Source organism: Pantherophis guttatus, chromosome 12, assembly GCF_059756535.1.
Source record: "Pantherophis guttatus breed Tessera chromosome 12, ASM5975653v1, whole genome shotgun sequence".
In the NCBI taxonomy this organism is placed as follows: domain Eukaryota; kingdom Metazoa; phylum Chordata; class Lepidosauria; order Squamata; family Colubridae; genus Pantherophis; species Pantherophis guttatus.
In genome coordinates, this window is record NC_142074.1 from 2,457,565 (window position 1) to 2,481,868 (window position 24,304).

Genomic DNA, 24,304 nt, shown 5'->3' on the forward strand with positions numbered 1-24,304 from the left:
GGAAGGAGATCCCACCTGATTGCTGCCACCCTCTAAGTCACTTTTCAGAGCTATTCTAACTTCAAGTGGTCACTAAGTGAATGGCTCTAAAACAAGAATGATCTGTTAAGGATGTTAATGCGATAACAGCACGGAGAATGTTTACTGGAGACATAACTTTTTATTTCTTTTCACTGCAAGTACAAAATATTTCACAAGGATAATTGTTTCATTCAAAATAAAGAATCCTGAAATCGCTATTAAAATAGTGGCATTTAGGAATTACACGAAAACCAATGCAGAATTTCACATACCAAAAAACACATGAGGTATTTTCTCCTCGGAAATAAATAAATGCAAAGAATCAGGAACTCTGAATTCCCAAAGGTGTCCCTAATTTTTTCCTGTTTTAGAAACAACTTCCTTTTAAAAATAATACAAGTTTCAGTTGGGGTTTATTAAAAATGAAAACTGAAGCTAAATACAAAATTACTTTGAAATGCTTCTATTTCCAGCCTGTTAAAGAGTGTTTCTGATAGTGTGAAAATAAATAAAATTCCTTTTAAACCCAAGCTTTGATACCCTTCGTCTGCCTACAGTTTTCCAGTATTGTTGACTGGGAAAAGCAAACACCACATTTCTAAGCTGTGCTGTGCCTGAATTTTCAAAAATCTATTGATTCAAACCAAGCTTATAAATCAACAATATTTTACCTTTGTGTTTACTTTGTTGAGAACAAGCATTGTGAATGAGGTAGAAAAAAGATGGCCTCTTTTACAGGAAATTTTGTGAAACAGGAAAAACAGATTTCAACCAGCAGTGTTTCTTCCACTGTACAGTTGCAAAACGAATTCTCATTGCTTAAAAAAAACACATTAGTCTGTATCACTACAGCAGTCTTCTAAACACGAATCATTTGCACCCAATATAAAATAAAGTACAGGAAGAAGTTTTGAAATGCAATTCTTGTTTTTCACATTATTCAGACAGGGCAGCTGACAGGTAAGATCTTCACAACTTTGTACATTGCAGCAAGCTGATGCCAAGCAGGAACCCAAGGGCTGGTAATAATAGTGTAGCAGTAAGATTCCTTTTGTACATGGGTCCGTGTGATCCATTTCAGTTCTGATCTTTGTTTTTTATTCAGGAAAAGTCTAAAGGTAGTGGAGTCATTTGTACAAGATGCGAGGCTTCAGATGGTATCTGATGGCAACTTCCTCACATCAGTCTCCTTGACTTACTAAGAGTACTTGGCCTAGTTGGGAGGAATTATTCTACATGGTGGTTGTGGTAGATAGTCTTCTAAAGGAGCCAGCTCCTCTACACCCCCAGCATCTGGTCAGAGCTCATATAAATCAACTTATCAAGTGACTATATCATGTTTTGAGGAGATCTCTATGACTCCTAAAAGGAATGGCCTCTCCCCCGAATTAGCGCACCGTGAACATGTGATATGGTTCCTAAAATTAGGACAAGATAACAAAATACAAATGTAAGATATTAAGAACAATTAATCAGAGATCATTTGGTATTCTGATCAAAATATCTTTTCTAAACTTGTTTTAGTCAACATGTCATTCACAAAACACAATAGAATTTTCCAAGGAAAATTCCTATTAACTAATCATTAAAAATAACGTACATCTTGTAAGATGAGTGAAGTAAGTTACTATAAGGACCTCTGAAATGATGGCCTTATATATGTGTTTACCCAAAGAGCCTTGGAGGCGCAGCAGACTAAGTGCTGTTAAGTAACACCAGCTGCCTGCAATTACTGCAAGTTCGAATCTCACCAGGCTCAAGGTTGACTCAGCCTTCCATCCTTTCGAGGTAGGTAAAATGAGGACCCGGATTGTGGGGGCCATAAGCTGACTTTGTATAAAAAAGAACACCGCTTAGGTGGGTGGGGTGTGTGTGAAAGCCCTACTAAGCAGGTATATACAAAAGTATGAAGGCTATTGCTTAACGCATTGTAAGCTGCTCTGAGTCTCCGGAGAAGGGCGGCATATAAATTGAACCAATAAATAAATAAATCATATGCATGCAGTGACAATCACAGCTGAATTTAGACAATCTGCTGCATATCTGCAGAGAAGCCTGAATTTTTAGTGACCAACTGCAGTCTCCTATAATCTGACAGGGGTCTCCAACCTTGGCAACCTCAGCCAGCAAATTCTGGGAGTTGAAGTCCACAACTCTTAAAGTTGCCAAGATTGGAGACCCCTGTCATAGATTATGTGAAACCCCAGTCAACCAATTCACCAATCGTGCTGACATTTCAGGCAAACCTGGCAGTGATGATGTAAGAAAGAGCAATTTAACTAACCCAAAGTCATTTCAATCTATTAAATGAGATGGTAAAAAATGACAGCTCCATCCTGAAGCTGTATTACAAAAAAGTCTGTACCAGAGGCTCTCGGAAACATTACACAGTAAAATTGCATTCACCAAAACGATTCCACGTGGCAACAGCCACAGCAGTATTAGGTGGAAGAAAAGCCACACATTTGGCTGAGTACTTATTGTCTTAATATTCAGTTCCAAAATACAGTGATCCCAACCGGCAAAATTGATCCTCCTGATCCCTCCTGTCTGAAACCCACAACGACCACACCAAACCCTTATTGAATTCTATCCCTTTCAGCATATTATACAAGAAACACACCTTTCCATTTCTGATCCCCAGGTATCCTTCCATTCCTGACAGAATTGTCATTAGCAAGCCAGGATGACGAACTGTTAGGATGCCTCCAGGCTCAGTTAATTAATTACTAACAATGTAAGAAAAAGATGTCCAATGAAGCTTGGTTAAGCCTGACTCAACAAGGCAGTCTTGGCCTTCCTTCCTTCAATTATTTCCCTAACTACTGGCAGTCCTCATGGCTCCCAGACCCCCCCCCCGCCCTCCCTGCCCCCAGCAGCACAATGGCTTTGCTTTCAATGTGCACAAGAGAGGAAGAAGGAATTGGAGTGTTGCAAAGGTGGCAGTGCCAGGGGGGCGTGCTTAGGAAGTTTACAAAAATCAAAGGTGTGAAACTGAATAATTTTGTCCCTTCCCAGCCAGTGAGCACAGTCCTGGTCACAGCAACAGTCTTGTACAAGCAGCAGACTTGTAAGTTCGAATTAGGGTTATTAAGTGAGGACTACCTCTGTTTATACAGGGAACTGAATTCTGGAATTGACCACATGAAGGTGGATTGTCAGATACGACAAAGTTGTATCTGAGAAGGAAGGAAGGCATTTCAGAAGGGCTTGTTACCATGCAAAGGCAAGGAAGGAACACTGAATGAACAGCCTCACTACCAGTACAGGTAAGGCAGGCAGGATCTGACTCCTCTAGAACCAATGAAAAATGCATAATGAAAAAATACATAACACTCAGAGCTTCTGGATTTAAAAAAATGAGTCTTCTTCTGCTACCATTTTTGTGATTTAAAAAATCAATTTCATGCAGTACCTACAGTACCTGCTCAAAGAGGAAATAAACAACTGTGGCCAGAGCCCTTCCCTTTATATTTGCTGAAGAGCTCGGAAGCTCAGAATGATCAAGGCATACTTTGAAAACAGCCATGTTGAAATTATTATCAGTGTCCAGAGGGAAAAGAACACCTCAAATCCACAGTAATGTAAGATAATTTTTCAGGGTTCATTGTAACTTACCTCCATGCCCTGAAAATAAACCACATTTTTAACAATCAACGAAGAAACCCACTTAAGTTCCGGGATTTTCAAGTATTGTACAATGACTCCATCGTGAGATGGAGCTACACACTTCAAGCAGCCAAATGGGAGAAACCAGGAGGTAGACCCGGAGTGCTGAGAAGCTGTCTTCTGACTCTGCAGCCTTCTTGTGAAGCTGATCAGAAGGTGACTTTCATGGAGAAATCAAGTAGACACGTGATAGTCCAGGTCTCTCTTGGATTTCCTTTCTCCCACTATCTTCAAGTAAACACTTTTTGCTCTCTCTTTTAGGATCTTACTCTAAGAGACAAGGTAGTGTCTTGCTCAGCTGAAGCCACTCGACTCCCAGCAGACCCTGGATGGGCTTGTTCGGCTGTTCTCATGGATGAGTAGAAAACATCCTAGAGTTGGACATTATGGCCTGAAGTCCGAATAAATTAGTCATAAAGCAAAAAAAGCATCAAAATGCTTTTTGCATTTTGCAACCCTCTGCAGAAGGTTTCTGCAAAACCTTCTGCAGAGCTTTCTTCCAAAACTGGCCTGGAAGTCAATAAACTTTTGCAACCTTAACGTCTGGCTCAGTGCCAGCCTTCGGGATCCATCAATGGAGATGGGAGAACCTTTTCAGTTTAGGATGAGGCTGGATGGTATGAAAGAAAAGACAGCCACAGAATCCACCTGGAAGGCAGGGTCTCTTTAGCTCGGCCAATGTTGCCAGTGCCACAAGATCCATGTGAAGAATAGCAATGGCTGAAGTGTACAAAAGAGAGGAGAAATCGTAAATATTCAGAGTGGTGGCTGCTCCAGAGAAACATTGCTAGAGGAACTTCGCAGGGGCTCCCCACTTTCAAGGGTCCGGTTTTGGAAGGAGGAACACAAGGCTGAAGCCGCTTCCAGAGAGCACCCAGCTTGGGCTGCTGGACAGGCAGATCCTGAGAGCACTTCAGTTGTCGGCTTCTGTTTGCCTGGCATTCCTATCTCGGCCGTCCCCTTCCCGGCCCAGGCAGAGAAGGCCTGCAGATCCAGCTCAGTGCATTCCACCGGGGCGTGAGGCCAGCAATGCTGCGATTCCCTGGCGCAGGAGGAGGGCTGGCCTGGGCCATCAGGACCTCTGCTGCGGTCCTCTCTGCCCTCGGAAAAGCCCCCGTGGAAGGAGCAGCTGTGGAGCCCAGGAGTCCCTATCAGGGGCTGCACCTCCAAGGGGCTCCTGGCTTGGGGGGTCGTGGAAGTGACTGTCATCATCTTGGACCAATCTGTATCAGGCTGTGGATGGGGGAGATGGGATCCAGGAACATCCACTCCTGGGATAAACTGAAGAGCTCTGACAGGGCCTGAAATTAGGAAAACCCAGTTAAGGTTGCCGGTTTCTCCAACCCACTCAGATGAAGATGGAAAGTCCTACAGCCGCTTGCCCAACTCAGGGAAAGGAGAGGCCACAGCCACAGAAGGCAGCCAGGCAGCCCTTTGGATTTAATTGGAAGCAAAAAAGCAGCCACCTCTTTCCCGGGGTGCCCCCTCCCCCCTCCCCCCTCCCCAGCATCAATTTTGCCTTCACCTTCAAAGTGCTACACAGCCCTAAACCCAGTGGTGGGATTCAGCCAGTTCGGGAGAACCGTTTGTTAACTTTCTGAGCAGTTTGGTGAACTGGTTGTTGGAAGAAATCATTAGGGCAGAGAACCGGCTGTTGAATTATTTGAATCCCACCACTGCCTAAACCTTGGAAAAAAATATATGAAAAAGATCAGTTTCAACTGAAAATTGAAATTGATAAAAAATATATATGAGCATTTTGGAAAATAAAATCACAAATGTATTGGGCAGGCAATTGTAAAGTAGCCTGAAGTCAACAAGTTCTTCATTTTTATTTCACAGTCTTCATTGCTGATATGACAATAGCCCCTGTTGTAAGTCACCCAGTGTCATTGGATGCGAGATGGGCGCCAAATAAATTTCATGATAAAGAAATAAACGCCAACCAGGAGGAGGAGGAAAGTCCCCTTTTCCTCTGACTAAAAGGTCATCGGGCCAGAAGCCCACCTGAGCATCTTCCTCTCTCAGGGCCAGAAGGACCCAATTCCACCCAAGAGGCTTCCAGAAGGTCAGAGGAGAGCCAAAGGCAGATCTGAGGAGGTCTGGAGAACCCTCAGGAGGCCCATCGTTCCCCACCAGCGTTGAACTCTTTCTTCCTCCTTAACAAGTAATACAGCTAGTCTCCGACTTATGACAATCGAGCCCAACATTTCTGTTGTTAAATGAGACATTTGTTAACATGAGCCTTGGTGACGCAGCAGTGCTATTAAGTAGCACCAGCTGCCTGCAATTACTGCAAGTTCAATTCTCACCAGGCTCAAGGTTGACTCAGCCTTCCATCCTTTCAAGGTAGGTAAAATGAGGACCCGGATTGTGGGGGCAATAAGATGACTTTGTTTAAAAATAACACCGCTTGGGGGTGGGGGCGAAAGCCCTACTAAGTTGGTATATACAAAAGTATGAAGGCTATTGCTTAACACATTGTAAGCCACCCTGAGTCTCCAGAGAAGGGCGGCATATAAATTGAACAAATAAATAAATAAATAAATAAACAAACAAACAAACAAACTACGTTTTGCCTTTCTTGCCACAATTGTTCACTGCAGTTGATAAGTTAGTAACCCAGCTGTTAAGTGCATTTGGCTTCCCCGTTGACTTTGCTTATCAGAAAGTCACAAAAGGCCTCTGAAACCCTCATAAATATGAGTCAGTTGCCAAGCATCCAAATTACGATCCTGTGACTACGGGGATGCCACACAGGTCGTAAGCATGAAAAACGGTCATAAATCACTTTTTCCAGTGCTGTTGTAACTTGTCATTCAGTAAATGAACTGTTTTAAGTCGAGGACTGCCTGTAATGTATAATTTTAAGAGGAGTGAATTATGTTTACACCTAATTAAACTGAATCATAAAATACAAAATATTCTGCACACAAGGTGTGAACATGCTTGTCTTGTCTTCCACCCCAACCTGTCTGCAGATGTCTTGGCGAGTTTGCGCAAATGACGATTTTGAACCTCCTTTGCAGATCAAAGCATTAACTTCCCACCCACCCCAATTATGGAATTGACATTTGAATTCCAAGCATGGGGAGTGCCTTCTGAACATGTACATGTTCCTCTCTTGAAACAAGTAAAGGAGCATCAGGCTTCTATGCAAAGCGCTGGAGGACTCATTCTTGAGTCCCGCAGAACATCTTCTCAAGGTTCATTGGGGCTCCTTTCTACATCTCTAGCTCAAAGAACGGTAAGCACCTAAGAAAGAGGCTCTAAGTGGACACAGACTCCATCTTGGTTACTCTATGAAAACCCACTGGAGAAATTCACCTTCTGGGGGTCTGTAGGGAGACCTGAAGTTCCTGATGTCCAAGGAGCAAGCATCTGGCGGCAGTTCATGGATACCAGTTGGCCCAGCAGATGTCCGAAAGGTCACTCTCTGACCAGAGACATTCTGACTTCTCAAAAACACTTCAGAAATATGCAACCAAAAAGAAGAAGAAACAGGAGTTTACACACCTTGCGAGAAAATCTCCACAATGAGGGCAGGCTCATATGTGGAGAGCTTTTTGGGATTGTTTGTAATTGGATCACAGTTTATAAACGTGCTCTTTGTTTTAATCTGCCCACTGAATGCATAGATACAGATGATACACTTGGATACACTTTCATAAGGGTTTGTGCCCGGTCCAAGATAGGAGAGGTCGGGGGAGAAATCTCAGGGACAGGTCATCTACCACAAGAGATATGGCAGGAAATGAGGTGGGCTGCTCTTGGGGAACACCCCATAGATACATGGCTCCAGTGACGCATTCTGGCACCGTTACCAGACCTTCAAGTCTTTCAACTGCTGCTGCAGAATGCCAGGTCAGTCTGTAACAAGGCTGCCCTCATCAAGGAGGAGAGGGCCTGAGGAAGGGAACAGGGTCCTTGCGCTGTTAGCTCAGCCATCTCTGCATCAGATCCATCTCCTTCCTGGATGGTCATGGCTACCTGGGACAGGGCAGGTGTTTGGGGTTTGGATGCAGGGGTGAAATGCTCCCGGTTCGGACCGGATCCCCCATTCCGGTAGCGATGGCGGTGGGTGGTTCAGAGAACTGGTAGCAAAAATCCCTGACCCCCCCCCAACGCCCAGCTGAGCCGCATGATCATCAGAGGCTTTTTTTTTTTTACTTTTAAAAGCATTTTTTCTACAACCTCTTCCGACGAAAAAATGCTTTTAAAAGTTAAAAAAAAAAGCCTCTGATGATCGCGCGGCTCAGCTGGGATCGTCAGAGGCTTTTCAAAGCATTTTTTTTCTGCAACCTCTTGGCTGAAGAAGTGGTAAAAAAAATGCTTTGAAAAGTTAAAAAAAAAAAAGTTGGCCACGCCCACCTAGTCACATTATCCCCCCCCCCCACCAAGGCACGCCCACAGAACCTGTAGTAACAAATTTTACATTTCACCCCCGTTTGGATGTGATTAATTTCTCTTTGAAAGAGCAGAGCCCTGTCAAGGAGGCAGAGGTTCGTCCCCTCCTCCTCAAAAGGCCATTGCTGGACTCCACTGTCCTGGACAATTTCCAACCATTCCTTTTTAGGAAAATCGTAGAGATGGTGGTCGCGCTGGAACTTCACAGCATCAACCTAGACTGGAGGATCTGACTAGTGGTGACATGACAGCAGTGTTCCAATATCTGAGGGTTGCCACAAAGATGTGGGGGAGGGGGTCAGCCTATTTTCCAAAGCCCCAGAAGGCAGGGCAAGGAGCAATGGATGGGAACTAACCAAGGAGAGAAGCAACCTGGAACTAAGGAGAAATTGCCTGACAATGAGAACTTGTGACCTCTACATGCAGCTGCCCTCGAACACATCCGGAAGCTTCAGCTGGTACAGAATGTGGTGGTGCAGGCAGTTAATGCCATTGAGTTTGGGCACATGCGGCTCCCAATATGCTTTCAGGTGCAATTCCAGTAGTTGAGGTTACCCTGAAAGCCAATGAAGTTCAAGATTCAAAATGATTTCTGATGTTCTCCTTGAAAACGGTGCCTGCATGTTCACACTCATATTGTGGAAACTGACTGGCTTCCTTCTGTAGCTCAACTTGTGCATCAGCCTTTCCCGATCTGTTCCACTATCAGCACCTACCCACATTTTGGATACTATAACTGAGCTCTTCTCCTTCCTGTAAGCAATAAGCAAGCAATTTGATTTCTGTATATGCCATTTGGTGATGTCCATGTTTGGTTGTTAGAAGAGTGTTGGCTATGAAGAAATCTTTGGCCTGGCAAACGGCTAAATCAGTCTCTGCTTCATTTCAGTTTCCTAAGCCATAAAATCCAACTACATTTTCCTCTTTCATGTTTCCAGCTTTTGGCATTCCAGTCTCCAATCACAAGCAGCACATCAAGTCTAATTGATATTATTCTGGCACTGCCTGCCTTATAGACAACTCCTCCTCTGGCTGTCTTCTTCCTAATTAGAAAACTAACTTTGTTTTTATGTCCTGAGTAATGAACTATGTTATCTTCTGACTGAAAGTGGCTGATCCAAGTCCATCTCAGTTTGCCAATGCCTACAATATCAATCCGTGGTTGTTTCATTTCAGCTTTCACTGGGTTGAGCCGTTCCATGTTCATGCTTCACACACACAATTCTCACTGTAATTCTTTTCAGATTTTCTTTTTCCTGCATGGCAACTCCAGCAACCAGATCTCCCAAAAGCTTTAATCCAGCCAAGTCATAAGAACTATTAGTGCTCCTAAAGATTCTCAGCTCTTTTTCAGCACCATGTTGATATTTATGGATGCAGAAATATTGAAAATTCAGAAGGGTTTGCAAACTTTTAAGCGCCACTGTATAAAATTGGCAGTCGCTCTTGAGGGCACAAGAGAGCCCTGCCTGAGTCTAAATAAACAGCGACGGAAACAATACATACATTGTGCCTGCCTTCTGTCACTCACCTGAGGTCTCCTTAATTGCCCGAGGCCCCTCTCAGAGTCCCAGGTGAGGGCTTGCAAAGTTTCCTGCAACACATCTTGAAACGGATGAAGCCCTCGCTTGCTCTATGGCCTGCAGAGTCCTAGAGAGGCATTTCACAACTGAGTCAAAAGGGTGAATTTTAATTATGGCACCTGAGGGCTTCGTACCAAAACCAGAAGCTTCGGTTCTTCTTTCTTTCTCAGTTTCTCAGTTTCTCTCCTGGTGACAGAAACCGTTTGACTGCTCCAGTTGGCATGGATTCTCCAGAACTGGAGTCAAAGGGAGCCATCAGGAAGGGAGGACTATGGGAGAAGAGGTGCTTCAAAACTCTTCCCCTTGCCATTTCTCCCTTGCCTCAACTATTCTAGTCAGCATTTGTTATCCTGCAACATTGGGACAGAACTTCCAAAGTTTCTGGGCTGCCTCATTTCACCAGTTCAGCTCTCTGCAAGTCCTTCTCTAAACTGGTCAATTAGAACCCAATCATTCCATCCCACATCTCTGGCCAATAATTTTAAACCCAGTATCTACACCCAGATTCAACACTGACCCTGCTTAGTTTGCAGATTTTATGGTTGGTGGTCCCCCATCTCATGGGATCACTGAAACATCTATCAATCTTGGCACCAGGTTTGTATAATTGTTCAGCACGGGGTCATTGACCTGAATGAGGATATGTCTCATCTGGCCATCCCTTCTTTCACCAAATTCCACACAAAGGTCACTTTGGTGCGATCTGTGAGTCATGAAGGTCCAGAATTGGCCTTGGTCTTCTCCAAAACCCTCTGGGAGCCCCCAGGAGAATGCAGAAACACTGACTCTGCTGCAGGCGTCTGCAGCTGAGGTAAATTCTGTCCCAACGGTTGGGTTTGTTGCATTATGGAATTTTCCAAGTTCTTTCTACATCTGCCTCTTGTTGGTGTGGCAACAATCCTGCAGGAAGGTCTTCAGTGGTATACTTGAGTTTCAGAGGTCATCTTGATCAACAAATGGGAGATTTTCAGCTTCTTTTGAAAGAGCACAGGGGGTCCTCAGCTTAGGACCACAATTAAGCTCAATTGCTAAGCAAGGCTGTTGTTAAGTGAATTTTGCCCCATTTTACCTTTTTTGTCATAGTTGTTAAGTGAATCATTGCAGTTGTTAAGTAATCATGTGGCTGTTAAATCCCCCCCTTCCCCCCACTGACTTTGCTTATTGGAAGCCAGTTGCGAAGGTCTCAAATCACAAATAGAATAACTGAGTTGGAAGGGACCTTGGAGGTCTTCCAATCTAACCCCCCCCCCCCGCTTAAGCAGAAGACTCTACACCACTTCAGACAAATGGTTATACAATCTCTTTTTAAAAACTTCCACTGTTGAAGTATTTGTAACTTCTGGAGGCAAGTTGTTACACGGATTAATTGTTCTAAATGTCAGGAAATTCCTCCTTAGTTCTAAGTTGCTTCTCTCCTTGATTAGTTTCCACCCATTGCTTCTTGTTCTACCCTCAGGTGTTTTGAAGAATAGTTTGACTCCCTCTTCTTTGGGGCAGCCCCTGAGAGATTGGAACACAGCTATCATGTCTCCCCTAGTCCTTCTTTTCATTAAGCTAGACCTACCCAGTTCCTGCAACCGTTCTTCATATGTTTTAGCCTCCAGTCCCCTAATCATCTTTGTTGCTCTTCTCACCATTTGTTGTAAATGGCGATCACCTGACCCTGTGTCTCTACTACCGTCATAAATGCATGCCAGTTGCAAAGCGTTCGAATTCTGATCATGTGACCATGGGGAGGCTACAACGGTTGTGACTGCGGGACCAGACATAGGCCACTTTTTCAGTGCCACTGTGATTCTGAACGGTCACTTTGCGAATGGTGTAAGCACTACCTGTACGAGATTTGCAAAATTAGTAGAGCAGACTTTTTGTTGTGACTGGTTGTCAGGAATCTGCCGGTCTGTTTTATCCAGTACCTCCTCCCCTCTTTTTATATTCCACTGAATCATCTGCCTGAGATGCTTCCAAATATTATCTCGTTTCTCAGGACTTCAAAATACGTTTCTGCCCCTTTTGTCTCGGTAACATCCGTGCGTATTTCCATCAAGTCATCTTCCATCTCTGTTCGAGACTAAAAAGCATATTGCTGAGGCAGAGAAAACCCTGGTGGGAGAGAGACCCATTTCCCTTAGCAAGAGTGGGGAAAGGAGGGGCAACTGCAGGCAAAACCCACTCACCATGTTGGCACTGGCTCTTCCAGAATTGCTGGCAGTAGAGAATGGCGACTGTCAGGAGGATCAGCGCCAGGAGTGCCAGGGCACTGCTTGTGAGCACCACCAGAGCCGGATCTTGGGCAGGTTCCGTGGAACTTTCTTCTAAGCCAATTCTAGAAAGGCCTACCAAGATCAAAAACATCATTCAAAGCAGGAAGGCTGATACGTATAAGCTGGGTTGACAAAATCAGAAATGAGGAGGTGATAAGCCATCTGGGAAAGCCAAGGGAAATCATCAAAACCATTAAAAAGTGAAAGTTAGAATATTTCGGATATGTGATGCGACACCTGGAAAAATACAACAAATATGACATACTTCACTTAATAGGGCCTGGTGGCTCAGCAGACTGATAGCATTGTGATTAACACCAGCTGTCTGCAATTAAAGTAAGTTCGAATCTCGCCAGGCTCAAGGTTGACTCAGCCTTCCATCCTTTCTAAGGTAGGTAAATTGGGGACCCAGTTTGTGGGGGCAATAAGTTGACTTTGTATAAATATACAAAAGTATGAAGGCTATTGCTTAACACATTGTAAGCCGCCCTGAGTCTCCGGAGAAGGGCGGCATATAAATCAAATTAAAAAAAAAAAAATCCTCCAGGGAAAGATTGAAGGCAAACGAGGTCCAGGCAGCAGAAGAACATCATGGCTTCAAAATCTAAGGGTCTGGTTTGGGCAAAACTCAGCAGCACTTTTTCATGCAGCTGTTCATAAAAATAGGATCGCCAACATAATCTCCAACGTCCGATGACGGATATGGCAGAAGAAGAAGAAAGCAGAAAGGAACAGGTTCCCGTCTTCTATTTGATGGGCAACAAATCCCCGTTAGGAACCTGCCTTTGGCTGGACAGGATGTGTGTGCGCTCCATAATGCAGAATGGAACATTTCCATCTCCCAAATGCAAAATGAGCTTTGTTCCAATTTCCCAATAATCAGCAACTGCAGAAGTTCCCTCTTCCTATCTTGCTGACTGGGGGCGGGGGGGGGGGGGCAGGAGGGCCTGCTTTGCTCTTGTGAGTGCACAGCTACTAAAACCCTTCGAGCCTTCCTACTTAGAGGACACGTATAGCGAGACTTAGCATGCCTTGCAGTTGAACTGGAATATATTAGAAATGAAAAATAAATAAAAGCATTTTCAGCAAGGCAATGCAGATTCCGTTCAGACAGAAAATGTGTGCTTGGAACCTGAAATCACCACTGCAAAACCTCTTAAGGGATAGATGTTTCTAGCCCTCTTCACTGGAACAACATCTCAAAATGCCACTAGGTCTCAAGAGTTTTATAGGCCATGAAGTCAGGCGGCTTTGGCTGAGTTTTCTTCCTGTTGATCAGGAGTCAGCACTGATAGGTTCTGCAGGGTTTCCACATATCTCACAAGGCTATCAGGAGCAGGGCATTATTGGCGTATAATTTACTCACCGTGCATCAAGAGGCACAACTAAATAAATGCCAGTGGTTATCGATTTGCTCTCCACCCCAGATGCCTATGCACCATTTGCAGAATCAAACTTCCCCAATATGCAATTTTATATATGGAGGCCAGGGGTGTAATGGCTCAGCACTTAAAGATGCTGAGCTTGTCAGCTGGAAAGCTGACAGTCTGGGTTCGAGACCCGGGTGCCATGTGACAGGGCGAGCTCTTGTTCCTTGCTCCAGGTCCTGCTCACCTAGAAATTTGAAAGCATGCAAACGTGAGTAGATAAATAGGTACCACTTTGGTGGGAAGGCAACAATGTTCTGAGCGCCTTGGCGTATAGTCATGCTGGGCACATGACCACAGAAGTGTCTTTGGACAATACTGGCTCCCTTGGCTCAGAAATGGTGATGAGCAATAGACCTTAGCATTGGACACAACTGGACAGGGGAATCCTTTACCTTTACCTATATGTAGGCAGGGAGCCCAAATATTTGGCAAGCCTCAATCTTGCTACATTGTAGAACAAACTTGACAACTTAAAGACTTGTGGATTTCAACAGGAGCCTTGATGGTACAGTGGTCTAAGCACCCTGTTATTAACACAGCTGCCTGCAATTACTGCTGGTTCGAATCTCTCCAAGGCTCAAGGCTGACTCAGCCTTCCATCCTTTCTAAGGTAGGTAAATTGAGGACCCAGTTTGTGGGGGCAATAAGCTGACTTTGTATAAAATATACAAAAGTATGAAAGCTATTGCTTAACGCATTGTAAGCTGCCCTGAGTCTCCGGAGAAGGGCGGCATATAAATCAAATTAAAAAAAAAAACAAAAACTCCCAGAATTCCTCGGCCAGCCATGGAATTCGGGAAGTTGAAGTCCACAAGTCTTAAACGTTGCCAAGTTTGGAGACCCTGGTGTAAAACTCCATCAGGAGGTTGAGTCCTGAAGCATAATGAGGACAAGGAGCTCCTGGAAGCCTAGTTAGTACTTACACTGTGGTTCGGAGGGTGGGGTCTGCTTTGTGCAGGGCACACATTCAAGGTCCTGGAATCCACCAATCTGAGTTTTACTGTAGAAGCTATAAAGAGGAAGAAAATTGGACCAATGTTTAATATGGAGGAGCTGCAGAGGGCTACTTAACACCTGAACATGGGCAGAGGGCACCAGAGGCTTCCCAAAGGCTGCAAAACCCATTATTCTCAGTTAACTACTTCCTTGCTCCCCTGCTGCACTGAGGACCGATTCATACACCAAAATCATTTCCAGGGAACTGAACATGTAATCACGAGAGCAGTTCATCATCCATAACAAATTCAATGAAATCAATCAATCAACCCAGTTCATATTGAATTACCGTAAAGCAGCCCAAAATGAACTGAAGTAGCACCAAGATCAGAGGAAATAAGTGAATAATTGGCTTCCTTTCTGCTCCCTTGTTCATCTGCTTTTCCTGAGCTCTGCCACTTCTCCTTGGTGCAAGGATCTTAGGCATATGGAAAAGGAGGGTTATGAGCAGCCCATCTAGTGAACTAACCACTTTCTGAACATGGCATGGATTCCCTGATTTGACACTGCTGCCCCAAAACCTGACAATTTTGTTTATTCATTCGTCAAATCTACACCCCAACTTTCTTCCAGGATGCAATATTCCTTTCCTCTTGTTTTTCCGCCACAAAAAACAAAAACAAAAACAAATTCAGGTTCTGATTGGGCTGCGAGAGAGTGACTGGCTCAGCATCACTCAGGAAGTTGCTGAGGCTGAACTCGAACCCGAGGCTCCCCTGAGTCCATCTCAGAAAGAAAGAATAGTAATAGTGCTACCCTTATGAACCCCTCCATCCCTGCTGGGCAGGGGATGTTCCTGTGAGGGGTGAGGGAAGAACACCAGCAGGAGAGCCAAAAGTATCCCTTCCCCACAAGAGCACACAGTTGTGAAGATGGTTCCAGCTGGGTGGCAAGAGACTGGAGGCAAACGTGACAACTGCCAAGCATCCATTTTCAATCGCAAGGGAGAAGACAATGACAAACCACGCCAAGGAAAGTTTGCCAAGAAAATCATGTGACTAAATGATATAAAGTGATTGACAATATTGTGCCAGGCCCCTCCTATCAGAAGGCACTCAACATGCTACTGAAGTAATGATCACATTTATATTATTATTATTATTATTTATTATTATTATTTTATTATTATTATTATTATTATTATTATCGTTGTTGTTATTATTATTGTTATTATTATTATACACAAACCTGACAGTATACACAGCAAACAAGATAACCATGCTGGATTTCGTATCTCAAATCACTAGTCGAACACTTCCCAAGCGTTTAGGACTGCGTGATGTATCGGCGGATTATGCGAGCAGATCCCAATAAGGTGGCCTTCTTCAGCTGACCAATGGTGATCTTGTTAGCGCCAATTGTTCTTAAGTGCTTGCCTAGGTCTTTAGGCACAGCACCCAGTGTGCCGAGTACCACTGGGACCAGCTGCACTGGTTTATGCCAGAGTCTCTGCAGTTCGATTCTCAAGTCCTGATATCTGGCAACTTTTTCAAGTTGTTTCTGGTCGATTCTGCTGTCACCAGGTGTGGCAATGTCGACGATCCACACTTTTTACTTCTCCACAATCGTGATATCCGGGGTATTGTGTTCTAAAACTTTGTCAATCTGTATTCAGAAGTCCCACAGCAGTTTTGTATGCTCATTTTCGACCACTTTTTCAGGCTTATGATCCCACCAGTTCTTTGCTACAGGCAGATGGTAGTTGTGACACAAGTTCCAGTGGACCATCTGAGTGACTGTGTTATGACGTTGTTTGTAGTCAGTCTGAGCTATTGTCTTGCAACCACTCAGTATGTGATCAATGGTTTCATCCGCTTCTTTGCAGAGTCTGCATTTGGGGTCATCAGCAGATTTTTCTATTCTGGCTTTGATTACATTCGTTCTGATGGCTTGTTCCTGGGCTGCAAGAATCAGGCCTTCTGTTTCTTTCTTCAGTGTTCCGTTGGTCAGCCGTAACCAGGTCTTTTCTTCTTCTTCTTCTTTCTTCTATTATTATTATTATTATTATTATTATTATTATTATTTAATTTTTAGTGAGATTCACAGCCTTTGAGGCTGGTTAATAGCTCAGCAGCTCGAGTCCTATTGTTGTTGTTGTTGTTGTTGTTGTTGTTGTTGTTGTTGTTGTTATTATTATTATTATTATTATTATTATTATTATTATTATTGTAAAGCTGGATGCTCATCAGTCTAAAAAAGTTTATGAAGGGATTTCCAAAGTTTGGACTCTCTCAGTCAACTGCCAGGAAGATTGTGTACAAATGGGAGCAATTCGACACCATTGTGAATAGCAATCAGGATCACACCAAACACAAGGGGTGTAATTCATGGGAGATCTCAATCCATCTTTCCCTCGCAGGATTTGATTTTCTTGGTGATGCTCTTAAAAAAGTAATTTTATAGGATAGCTTACTCGAGCACCCCATCACAACCACGAATGGACTCTCAATAGCTGCCCAGTTCTGCATTTACCGTTAAGAGGTCTTGTTTTGATCAAAGGCTCCAGGTGGAGCCAGATAGCCTTACCCGGGGAAGCAGCCTCCACAGGTGGCGTCGGAGGTGGTGCTGCAGTTGGACTTTTGGGCCCGGTTGATCAGTGCACAGGAGAGACAGGACTTGCAGCCATGCGGTCCCCAGCTGTCCTTGAACCTCCTGGGCTGGCATGGGGTGCACTCAGCCTCCCTCCCTTCCCCGTAGCCACACTCCTGCAAGAGAGACGCATCCCGAGACTGTTATTCTGTCTATGCATACAGAAAAATCATGGGAGGGAGGGAGGGAGGGAGGTAAGAAGGGAGAGGGGGGAGGAGGATTTCTGTTTTACAGAGGAAATGCAATGGATTACTTTGCAGAGATGACGATGTTCCAGCTATTCCAATAAGGGTAATTTAGCACACAGGTGAAATGCTCCTGGTCGGACCAGATCGCCCGATCTGGTAGCGATGGAGTTGGGTGGTTCAGAGAACTGGTAGCAAAAATCCCTCCAGCCCCCCCCCCCATGTCCAGCTGAGCCACACAATCATCAGAGGCTTTTTTTTTTAAGCATTTTTTCTACAACCTCTTCACCCGAAAAAATGCTTTTAAAAGTAAAAAAAAAACATCTGATGATCGTGGGGCTCAGCTGGGATCGTCAAATGCTTTTAAAAGCCTCTGATGATCCCAGCGGAGTTGCCTGATCAGCAGAGGCTTTTAAAAGAAAAAAAGCCTCTGCTGATCAGGCAACTCAGCTGGGATCGTCAGAGCCTTTTGAAAGCATTTTTTTACAACCTCTTTTTTTTTTTTAATTTGATTTATATGCCGCCCTTCTCCGAAGACTCAGGGCGGCTTACAATGCGTTAAGCAATAGCCTTCATTCTTTTGTATATTTATACAAAGTCAGCTTATTGCCCCCACAAACTGGGTCCTCATTTCACCTACCTTAGAAAGGATGGAAGGCTGAGTCAACCTTGAGCCTTGGAGAGATTCGAACCCTGCAGTAATTGCAGGCAGCTGGTCTTAATAACCAGCTTAATAACAGGGTGCCTTAAACCCCTGTACTACCAAGGCTCTTCACCGAAGAAGTTATAGAAAAAATGATTTAATTTTTTTTTAAAAATGGCCACGCCCACCCAGTCACATTACCCCCCCAAGCCACGCCCACAGAACCGGTAGTAACAAATTTTAGATTTCACCACTGATTTAGCACCAAAATTGTCATGAAATACGTTCCTTATGACAATCCATCTAGCATACTCTTCACTGTTGCCTTTTCACCTGGCTAAAAGAAGCCCACCAACAACATCTGCCTCTCCTACTGTATTCTCAGCAAATACAACACCTAAACCAGCTTTAAAGCTGAAGAATTTGGGGAGGGGGGGTAAATGGTCTTTTTTCAGATAAATACAATATCTATACTTTTGAAGGGTAAAGACAGGATTGTGGCTTATCCCACAAACTAAAAATGTCAGAGAAAAACATTTGATTTTAAAGTGCATGCCAATTTGCAAAAAAGGAACAAGGTGGAGCAAGAGTTTAATTTTGAAAATGCCTGACTGATTTCATTTGAAATAAAATGGCTTTAAGTTGAAGACTATAGTCATAAACGGCTGTGGTAGACTCAAAGAGTTTCCTATGCAAATTCCATTGGACAGAATAGAACAATAACTTTATTGTCGCTTTGCATGTACATTAATCGGCATACATTAAAATGAAATTTCGTTGCATACAGCTCCCAAAGAGTCGTCACCTCCAATATACACTACATAAACATGACTAAATAAAGAAATAAATAAATACAAAATTATGTATATACCCACATACCCTCATATATTCCATGATGGAGAGAAACAACACAGTCTAGTTCGGATGTATATATGTACATGGCAAGAAAAACGATTCTGTTACAGAATCTGGTAGTCCTGCTGGAAATACTTTGAAACCTCCTCCCAGAGGGGAGCAACAGAAACAGACCATAAAGTGGGTGTGCGGGGTCTCTAACAATGCTTCAAGCTCTAAGCACAGAGCGCTTATAAGCAGCATCCTGAATGATGGGAAGCGAGCTTCCTATAATCTTCTCGGCTGTCCTCATCACTCTCTGTAGGGACTTTCTATCTGAGGCGCTGCTGCCACCAAACCAAACGGGGATACAGTTTGTGCCTCGTGCCTCTGTAAAAAGGAGAAAGATGTGCTCTCCTCATCCAATGCAGGAAATGCAGATGCTGGTTTGCCCGCTTCACTAAGGATAACGTGTGGAGACACTAGTTTAGATTGTTAGTTATCTAGTATAACTAAATTAGTTATCTAGTATAATCAGTTAGGTGTCAGGTGCAAAAGCTAGGGTGTAAAAGTCTGAGAAGGAACAATAAGCACATCTTCAGGTTACCTTGGAAAGTTCGAATCCAGGGCCACACTCCTTGCAGGGGATGCATACACCATGATCGCCCAGGTATTCGCCTTCTCGGCATTCCACAGGGTTTGCAATGGATTGGGACGCCAGAACCTGGTGGGAAAAACACCTCAGGAGCCAGCATGACATGGCATCTCAACTCACTAGGAAGAGAGTCTGAGCACCATCTCCCCAATAATCCTTCCACACAACACCAGAGACTGAGCAAAGCGGAATTACTACGTTTTTTTTAAAGGCTTCCATGCCATTCATCCAGAATTTCCAATAAAGTCCAGGAGGCACAAACAGAATTGGATCAGTAAATTCCACTGAGACATAGTTTCCAATGGCTGCCTGCCACCAGACTTCAAAAAAAGCTAAAATAATATCGCTTCTAAAAGCTGGCAAACCACAAGACAGAGTTGAAAGCTACCATCCAATTGCCCCTTTGAGCTCCAGCTTCAAACTCCTGGAAAGATCAATTGTAAGCAAGATAGGTTCCATAATAGATGAACATCTGTCCGTGGAACAAGCCGGCTTCCTACAAGACTGGAACTCTGGAGATCATATGGGAAGCTTAATTTATTGAAGCAGGATTCCAAGGAGGCCTCAAAACCACGGCCGTGTCCGTAGGCCTAAGGGCAGGATATGACAGAGTTTGGAAGGAGGGGTTGTTATACAAACTGTGCCATATTATGCCCTGCAAAAATCTCTTATCGACTAATTAACAACATTTTTATTATTATTTTTATTTTTATTAATCATATTTCTATGCCGCCCACTCTCTGAGGACTCTGGGCGGCTTACAACTATCGACAGTATACTAAATAGCATATTGCCCCCAACAATCTGGGTCCTCATTTTACCCACCTCGGAAGGATGGAAAGCTGAGTCAACCTTGAGCCGGTGAGATTTGATCCGCTGATCTGCTGAACTAGCAGTCAGCTGAAGTAGCTGCAGTACTGCACCCTAACCACTGCGCCACCTTGGCTCTTAGAGGTGCAACATGCAGAGTGATAGGTCCTCTCAGATAGAAATGGGAACAAGGTAAGTAAGATCATTCTACCCTCTGGAAAAAATGTAGTTGCCCCTAAAAGCAGCTTTAAGTAAAAGGAAGGTGGTCCCTGGTGGTGGAAGGAGAACCCCGAGTCTCAACCAGCCCAAAGAGAAACCCAGAGATCAGGGGTGAAATGCGTTCGGGCGAACCGGTAGTAAAAAAAAAGCTACTGGTTCAGGCAAACGGGTAGTTAGCTACCGGTTCAGTTGAAACCGGCAGTTTAAAAAGCTACCAGTTCAGGCAAACCGGTAATTAAAAAAAGCTACCAGTTCCTCTGAACTGGTATTTCGATGATCAGCTGTGCAGCGGGGTTTAGCTTTGCTAGAAAGCAGGAAATCCTGCTTTCTAGCAAAGATAAACTGTGCTGCACAGCTGATTGCCCCCTCGCTGTTCTACTTACTTTCCCAAGCCTCCTTTTGGCGCGTACTGTGCATGTGTGCATGCACAGAGTGCGCGTTTGGTGTGCACTGTGCATGCACATGCACCACGTGTTTGGCGCATAGCATGCATGCGCAGCCAGCAAACCAGTAGCAAACCAGTTCAGATTTCACCACTGCCAGAGACCCTCACAGGCAAGGGAGGTTCCAGGTTCAGAGAGCAGCTGCAGAAACTGGCACCTGAACCGGAAGGATTAACTAGCATAGCCACCGGTTTCTGCTTGCTGACCAACAATTGTGCGCTTTTCAAGAGGAGGAGCGCATTGAGTCGCTCTGAAGTTGAATGGAGCAGCAAGGCCTCACCAGCCTTGTAGGGCTGCTATGCTACTGCCTCGCCTGCCGATGGCCAAAATGGGGCAAGGTAGGCTAAGGTGCTGCCAAGGTGCGGTGCCCAACCCTCACCCAGGGAGCTGTGGGCAAGCTGGGTGTAAGACTTCATTATGCAAAGGCCACGGCTTCCTTGCCTGCTGTTGTGGCTCCGTTACCTGAGCTTGTGCCATCGGCAGGAGAGGACTCAGAGAGTGAAGGAGAGGATTTGGCAAGGCCTCCCTCTCCAGAACCCTCCTCTCTGGCAATGCCTTCGGGGCCGAGTACGTCCACGCAGCAACAGGTGGACAGTAATGAGGGAGATGAGTCTTGGCTGGATCCTCGATAGCATTGCAGAGATAAGCGCACTCAACAGAAGAAGAGGCGTGCCAGAGATTAAACTGAGTCACTGGACCACACCCCACAGGGTATAAAAGGGGGTGAAGTGGCCATTCAGATTCTGTGACGGACAAAACTAACTACTATCGAGTCATATTGCATCTTTGGAAGAAACATTATCTGCCTTGGATTTAATTACGGACTGGACTTGACAATTCTTGAACTGTGTGTATCTTGTTTATGAGTAAAGTTCTTGGCAAGCAGCTACTGGGTTGCTGCCAATCCTCTTATCGAAAGAATTTGTTGTCTGCCAGTTTATTTAACCCCTGGCTGTCTGTTTGTGTGCGTGTGTGAGACGGGGATGGAACACCTGCCTCAGACAGGGGGACACAAGTCCCAAGAGCGGCATTTGCAGGATAACATCGCTGGGAGCATCGCCACTTTGGTTTGTCATAGATCCCACCTTTCCACAGCTTCTTATCCTCAGGGTGGACCCTTACCTGAATCACGATGATCAGCGTGAGACGCAGCGCAGCTCCCTTCTCCATGTTAAACCTCTTTGTTTGCAGCTCTTTGGAATACAAACTACGCAGAAACAAAAACATAAGTATCTCCCCAAAAGCCCCATTTCTCTCCCCTCCAATAAATCTCTTCGGTTTCAAGACAGTGTTTGCTTAGGCTTATTGTTTGGTTTAGCTAAAAAGTTGGATGGCTCTCCTAAATAAGAATTACTTAAGATTTGGATTAAGAATGAAGATTCAGATGTGCATGCCTCTCTATGGTATGAGAAGGTCAAAGTAACTGTTTATTTCAACGACCACTTTCTTTATTGAATTGGAATAAATATAAAATTAGGTTCTCTGTGAAGATGCTCCTTTGAGGGCCACCTAGGAAGCTTTTTTTAAAAAAGAAAAGAAAAAGTGGCGAGGCCAAACTGCTGGACTTATGGTCAAATAATACTTTTCAGTTATGGTGACCCTATCCTCAGACCTAAAGAGGAGTTGGAGTTAGAAGGATGAGTTTGCCATTGGTTTACATATTTACAACTGAAAGAAAGATTTAAATTAGATAAAAAAGCTATGGATTTGATTTTGTAAATATGAATTGGAAATTCTATTGTATGGTAGCATACATATTATTGCTAAAGTTTATAAATTGCTATTGAACTTGAACTTGGAGAATGAGTATGTAAAGCATGCTATGATTCAGTGGGCAAAGAGTTTTGGATATAATGCTTGAGCAATAGGAAAACATGTGGACAAAAGATTTAGAATTTACATTTAATTATAATTTAAAAGAAAATTTCTATATGATAATGTAATGATGATATTCGTCCATCATGTTCGAAGAGGACTTTGACATCTAACAGGTTGTGGGCTGTCCACGATGTGTCCGCAGGTGGCTGGTAAGGCCGATACGGACACAGAATGTTCTGCCACATGTCGGGCAGACATGCGTGGGGACCATTGTTGCAGCATTTGCAGCTCTGGCTTTGCAGAGAGCTCGCTTCTCTTATGCTATGGTTGATATGATATGATAAGGTACCGTTGGTATCTTAACAGTAGACAAATAAATAGTCAAGAATGCATAAAAGTACTTCAAATGAATGTTGGAAATGTAAATATATAAAGGAACTTTTTAGCATTTATGGTGGACTTCTGATAAAGCAAACAAATAATTGGAGTAGGATTCGCATCTTAATACAGAAGATTCTTAAAGTATACATAAAGCTAAAACCAGAGTCTTTTCTTTTGGACTTAATTGATAAACAACTTGAAAAAAAGCTAGAACTTTGATAATATATGCTGACAGCAGCAAGAATACAAAAACCGGAAGGATGCTTTGATTCCCAAGTGGATGAAAGGCTGCAAAAGTGGATGGAGTTAGTGGAGGTGGCTAGATTGACTTTTAATGAAAGGAAAGAGCACAAATAATTTGGAAACCACTTGTGGACTTTGTGCTTGAGGTGGGAAAAAAACGAAATTCTGATTTTGGGCTTTGCTGATTAGATAGGCTTTTGTTATAGAAAAGGCTAATACATACTACAGTATTATGTAAAAGTAAGAAGTTGAGGTTGTTGTGTTACTCTCTTATTCTACGGCGCCAAAAGTCCAGGCTTCCTTTTTCTTTTTCCCCTGACACTTTTTCCTCTTCCCTTCTTCCTCCCCTATTTTCCCATTTTCGTTTTTCTTGGCAGTTCAGATTTGGATAAGCTAATAAAAAGTATCCAGCCAGGGCCAAGGAAGAAAGACGGGTCCACTCACCGGCCGATCCCCGCCGCCTCCGCCGAATCGGGCCAGGGAGGCACCGCGCGGCCGCAGCTCCGCTTCTCGTCCCGCCAGCACCAGCCGGCGGGGAGCCCGGGACGTGTCGGGACTTGCCCGCCGCCGCTCGCCCTGCCCAGCCGGGAATGAGGGAGGGAGGGCCGGCTGGCTTACACGCCCCTCTCCGCGGGCTGCTCGGGGTCGGCGGGGGCTTCGCCGGGCAGAGGCTCGGACAGCGGGCTGGACCGGCTCCGCCCGCCCCGCACTGAGCCTCCCTGCGCGGAATCCCAGCCGGCTCGGCAGAAGCTCTGCTCTCCCTCCGCTTCAGCTGCAGCCTTGCCCGGGCAAAGGGTAGAAAGCGGGCTCCGCGGAGAGCCCTGGCCGCTCAGGGACTCAAGGCGAAGCAAGCGGGCGCGGCCGAATCCCCAGCAAAGCCTTGGCTTGGATGCCGCCTAGCAAAGCCCCGGAATCGCAGCCAACGTGGCTTCCTAATCCAGCTCCCAACTTCCCTGGACGCTCCCTACGCCCCGTCCCGAAGGTGCTTTTCCAAGGGGCAACTTTCTGCTTTTCCCTTGAAGACGTTTCGCTTCTCCTCCGGGAAGATTGCAAGGAACGTCAATCCTCCCATTCCCCACTATCCTGTCAAGAGCTGAAGAAGCTTCTGGGATGA

The 24,304-nt window shown here is 44.6% G+C and overlaps 1 protein-coding gene and 1 pseudogene across 3 annotated transcripts; both read right to left on the reverse strand.

The window, feature by feature from the left end:
- Nucleotides 1-140: 140 nt before the first annotated feature.
- EDA2R (ectodysplasin A2 receptor) lies at nt 141-23,776 on the reverse strand. 3 transcript variants are annotated; one of them, XM_034435132.3, is made up of 8 exons: nt 23,635-23,776; nt 21,871-21,955; nt 19,229-19,345; nt 16,897-17,075; nt 14,298-14,383; nt 11,858-12,016; nt 7,018-7,158; nt 141-1,439 (listed from the first exon to the last, which is right to left on the reverse strand). In XM_034435132.3, the coding sequence occupies exons 2-8, from the start codon at nt 21,916-21,918 to the stop codon at nt 1,384-1,386; spliced, it is 786 nt and encodes a 261-aa protein (XP_034291023.3). In that variant the 5' UTR covers nt 21,919-21,955; nt 23,635-23,776; the 3' UTR covers nt 141-1,383. The 3 variants fall into 3 exon arrangements, with proteins under 3 accessions (XP_034291023.3, XP_034291021.2, XP_034291022.3); XM_034435130.2 differs by having other exon boundaries at nt 141-4,991; XM_034435131.3 differs by lacking the exon at nt 141-1,439 and adding an exon at nt 4,181-4,410.
- On the reverse strand, nt 15,566-16,838 carry LOC148112202 (uncharacterized; annotated as a pseudogene).
- Nucleotides 23,777-24,304: the final 528 nt, after the last annotated feature.

Excerpts from the sequence above, each read along its gene's own strand:
- EDA2R (XM_034435130.2), bottom strand. The coding sequence starts at position 21,918 with ATGGAGAAGGGAGCTGCGCTGCGTCTCACGCTGATCATCGTGATTCAG. Across the intron at positions 19,346-21,870 it reads CGCTGATCATCGTGATTCAG|GTTCTGGCGTCCCAATCCAT; the intron begins GTAAGGGTCCAC and ends TTTTCCCACCAG. Across the intron at positions 7,159-11,857 it reads GAAGAGCCAGTGCCAACATG|TGTTTTTGAGAAGTCAGAAT; the intron begins GTGAGTGGGTTT and ends ATATTTCTGAAG.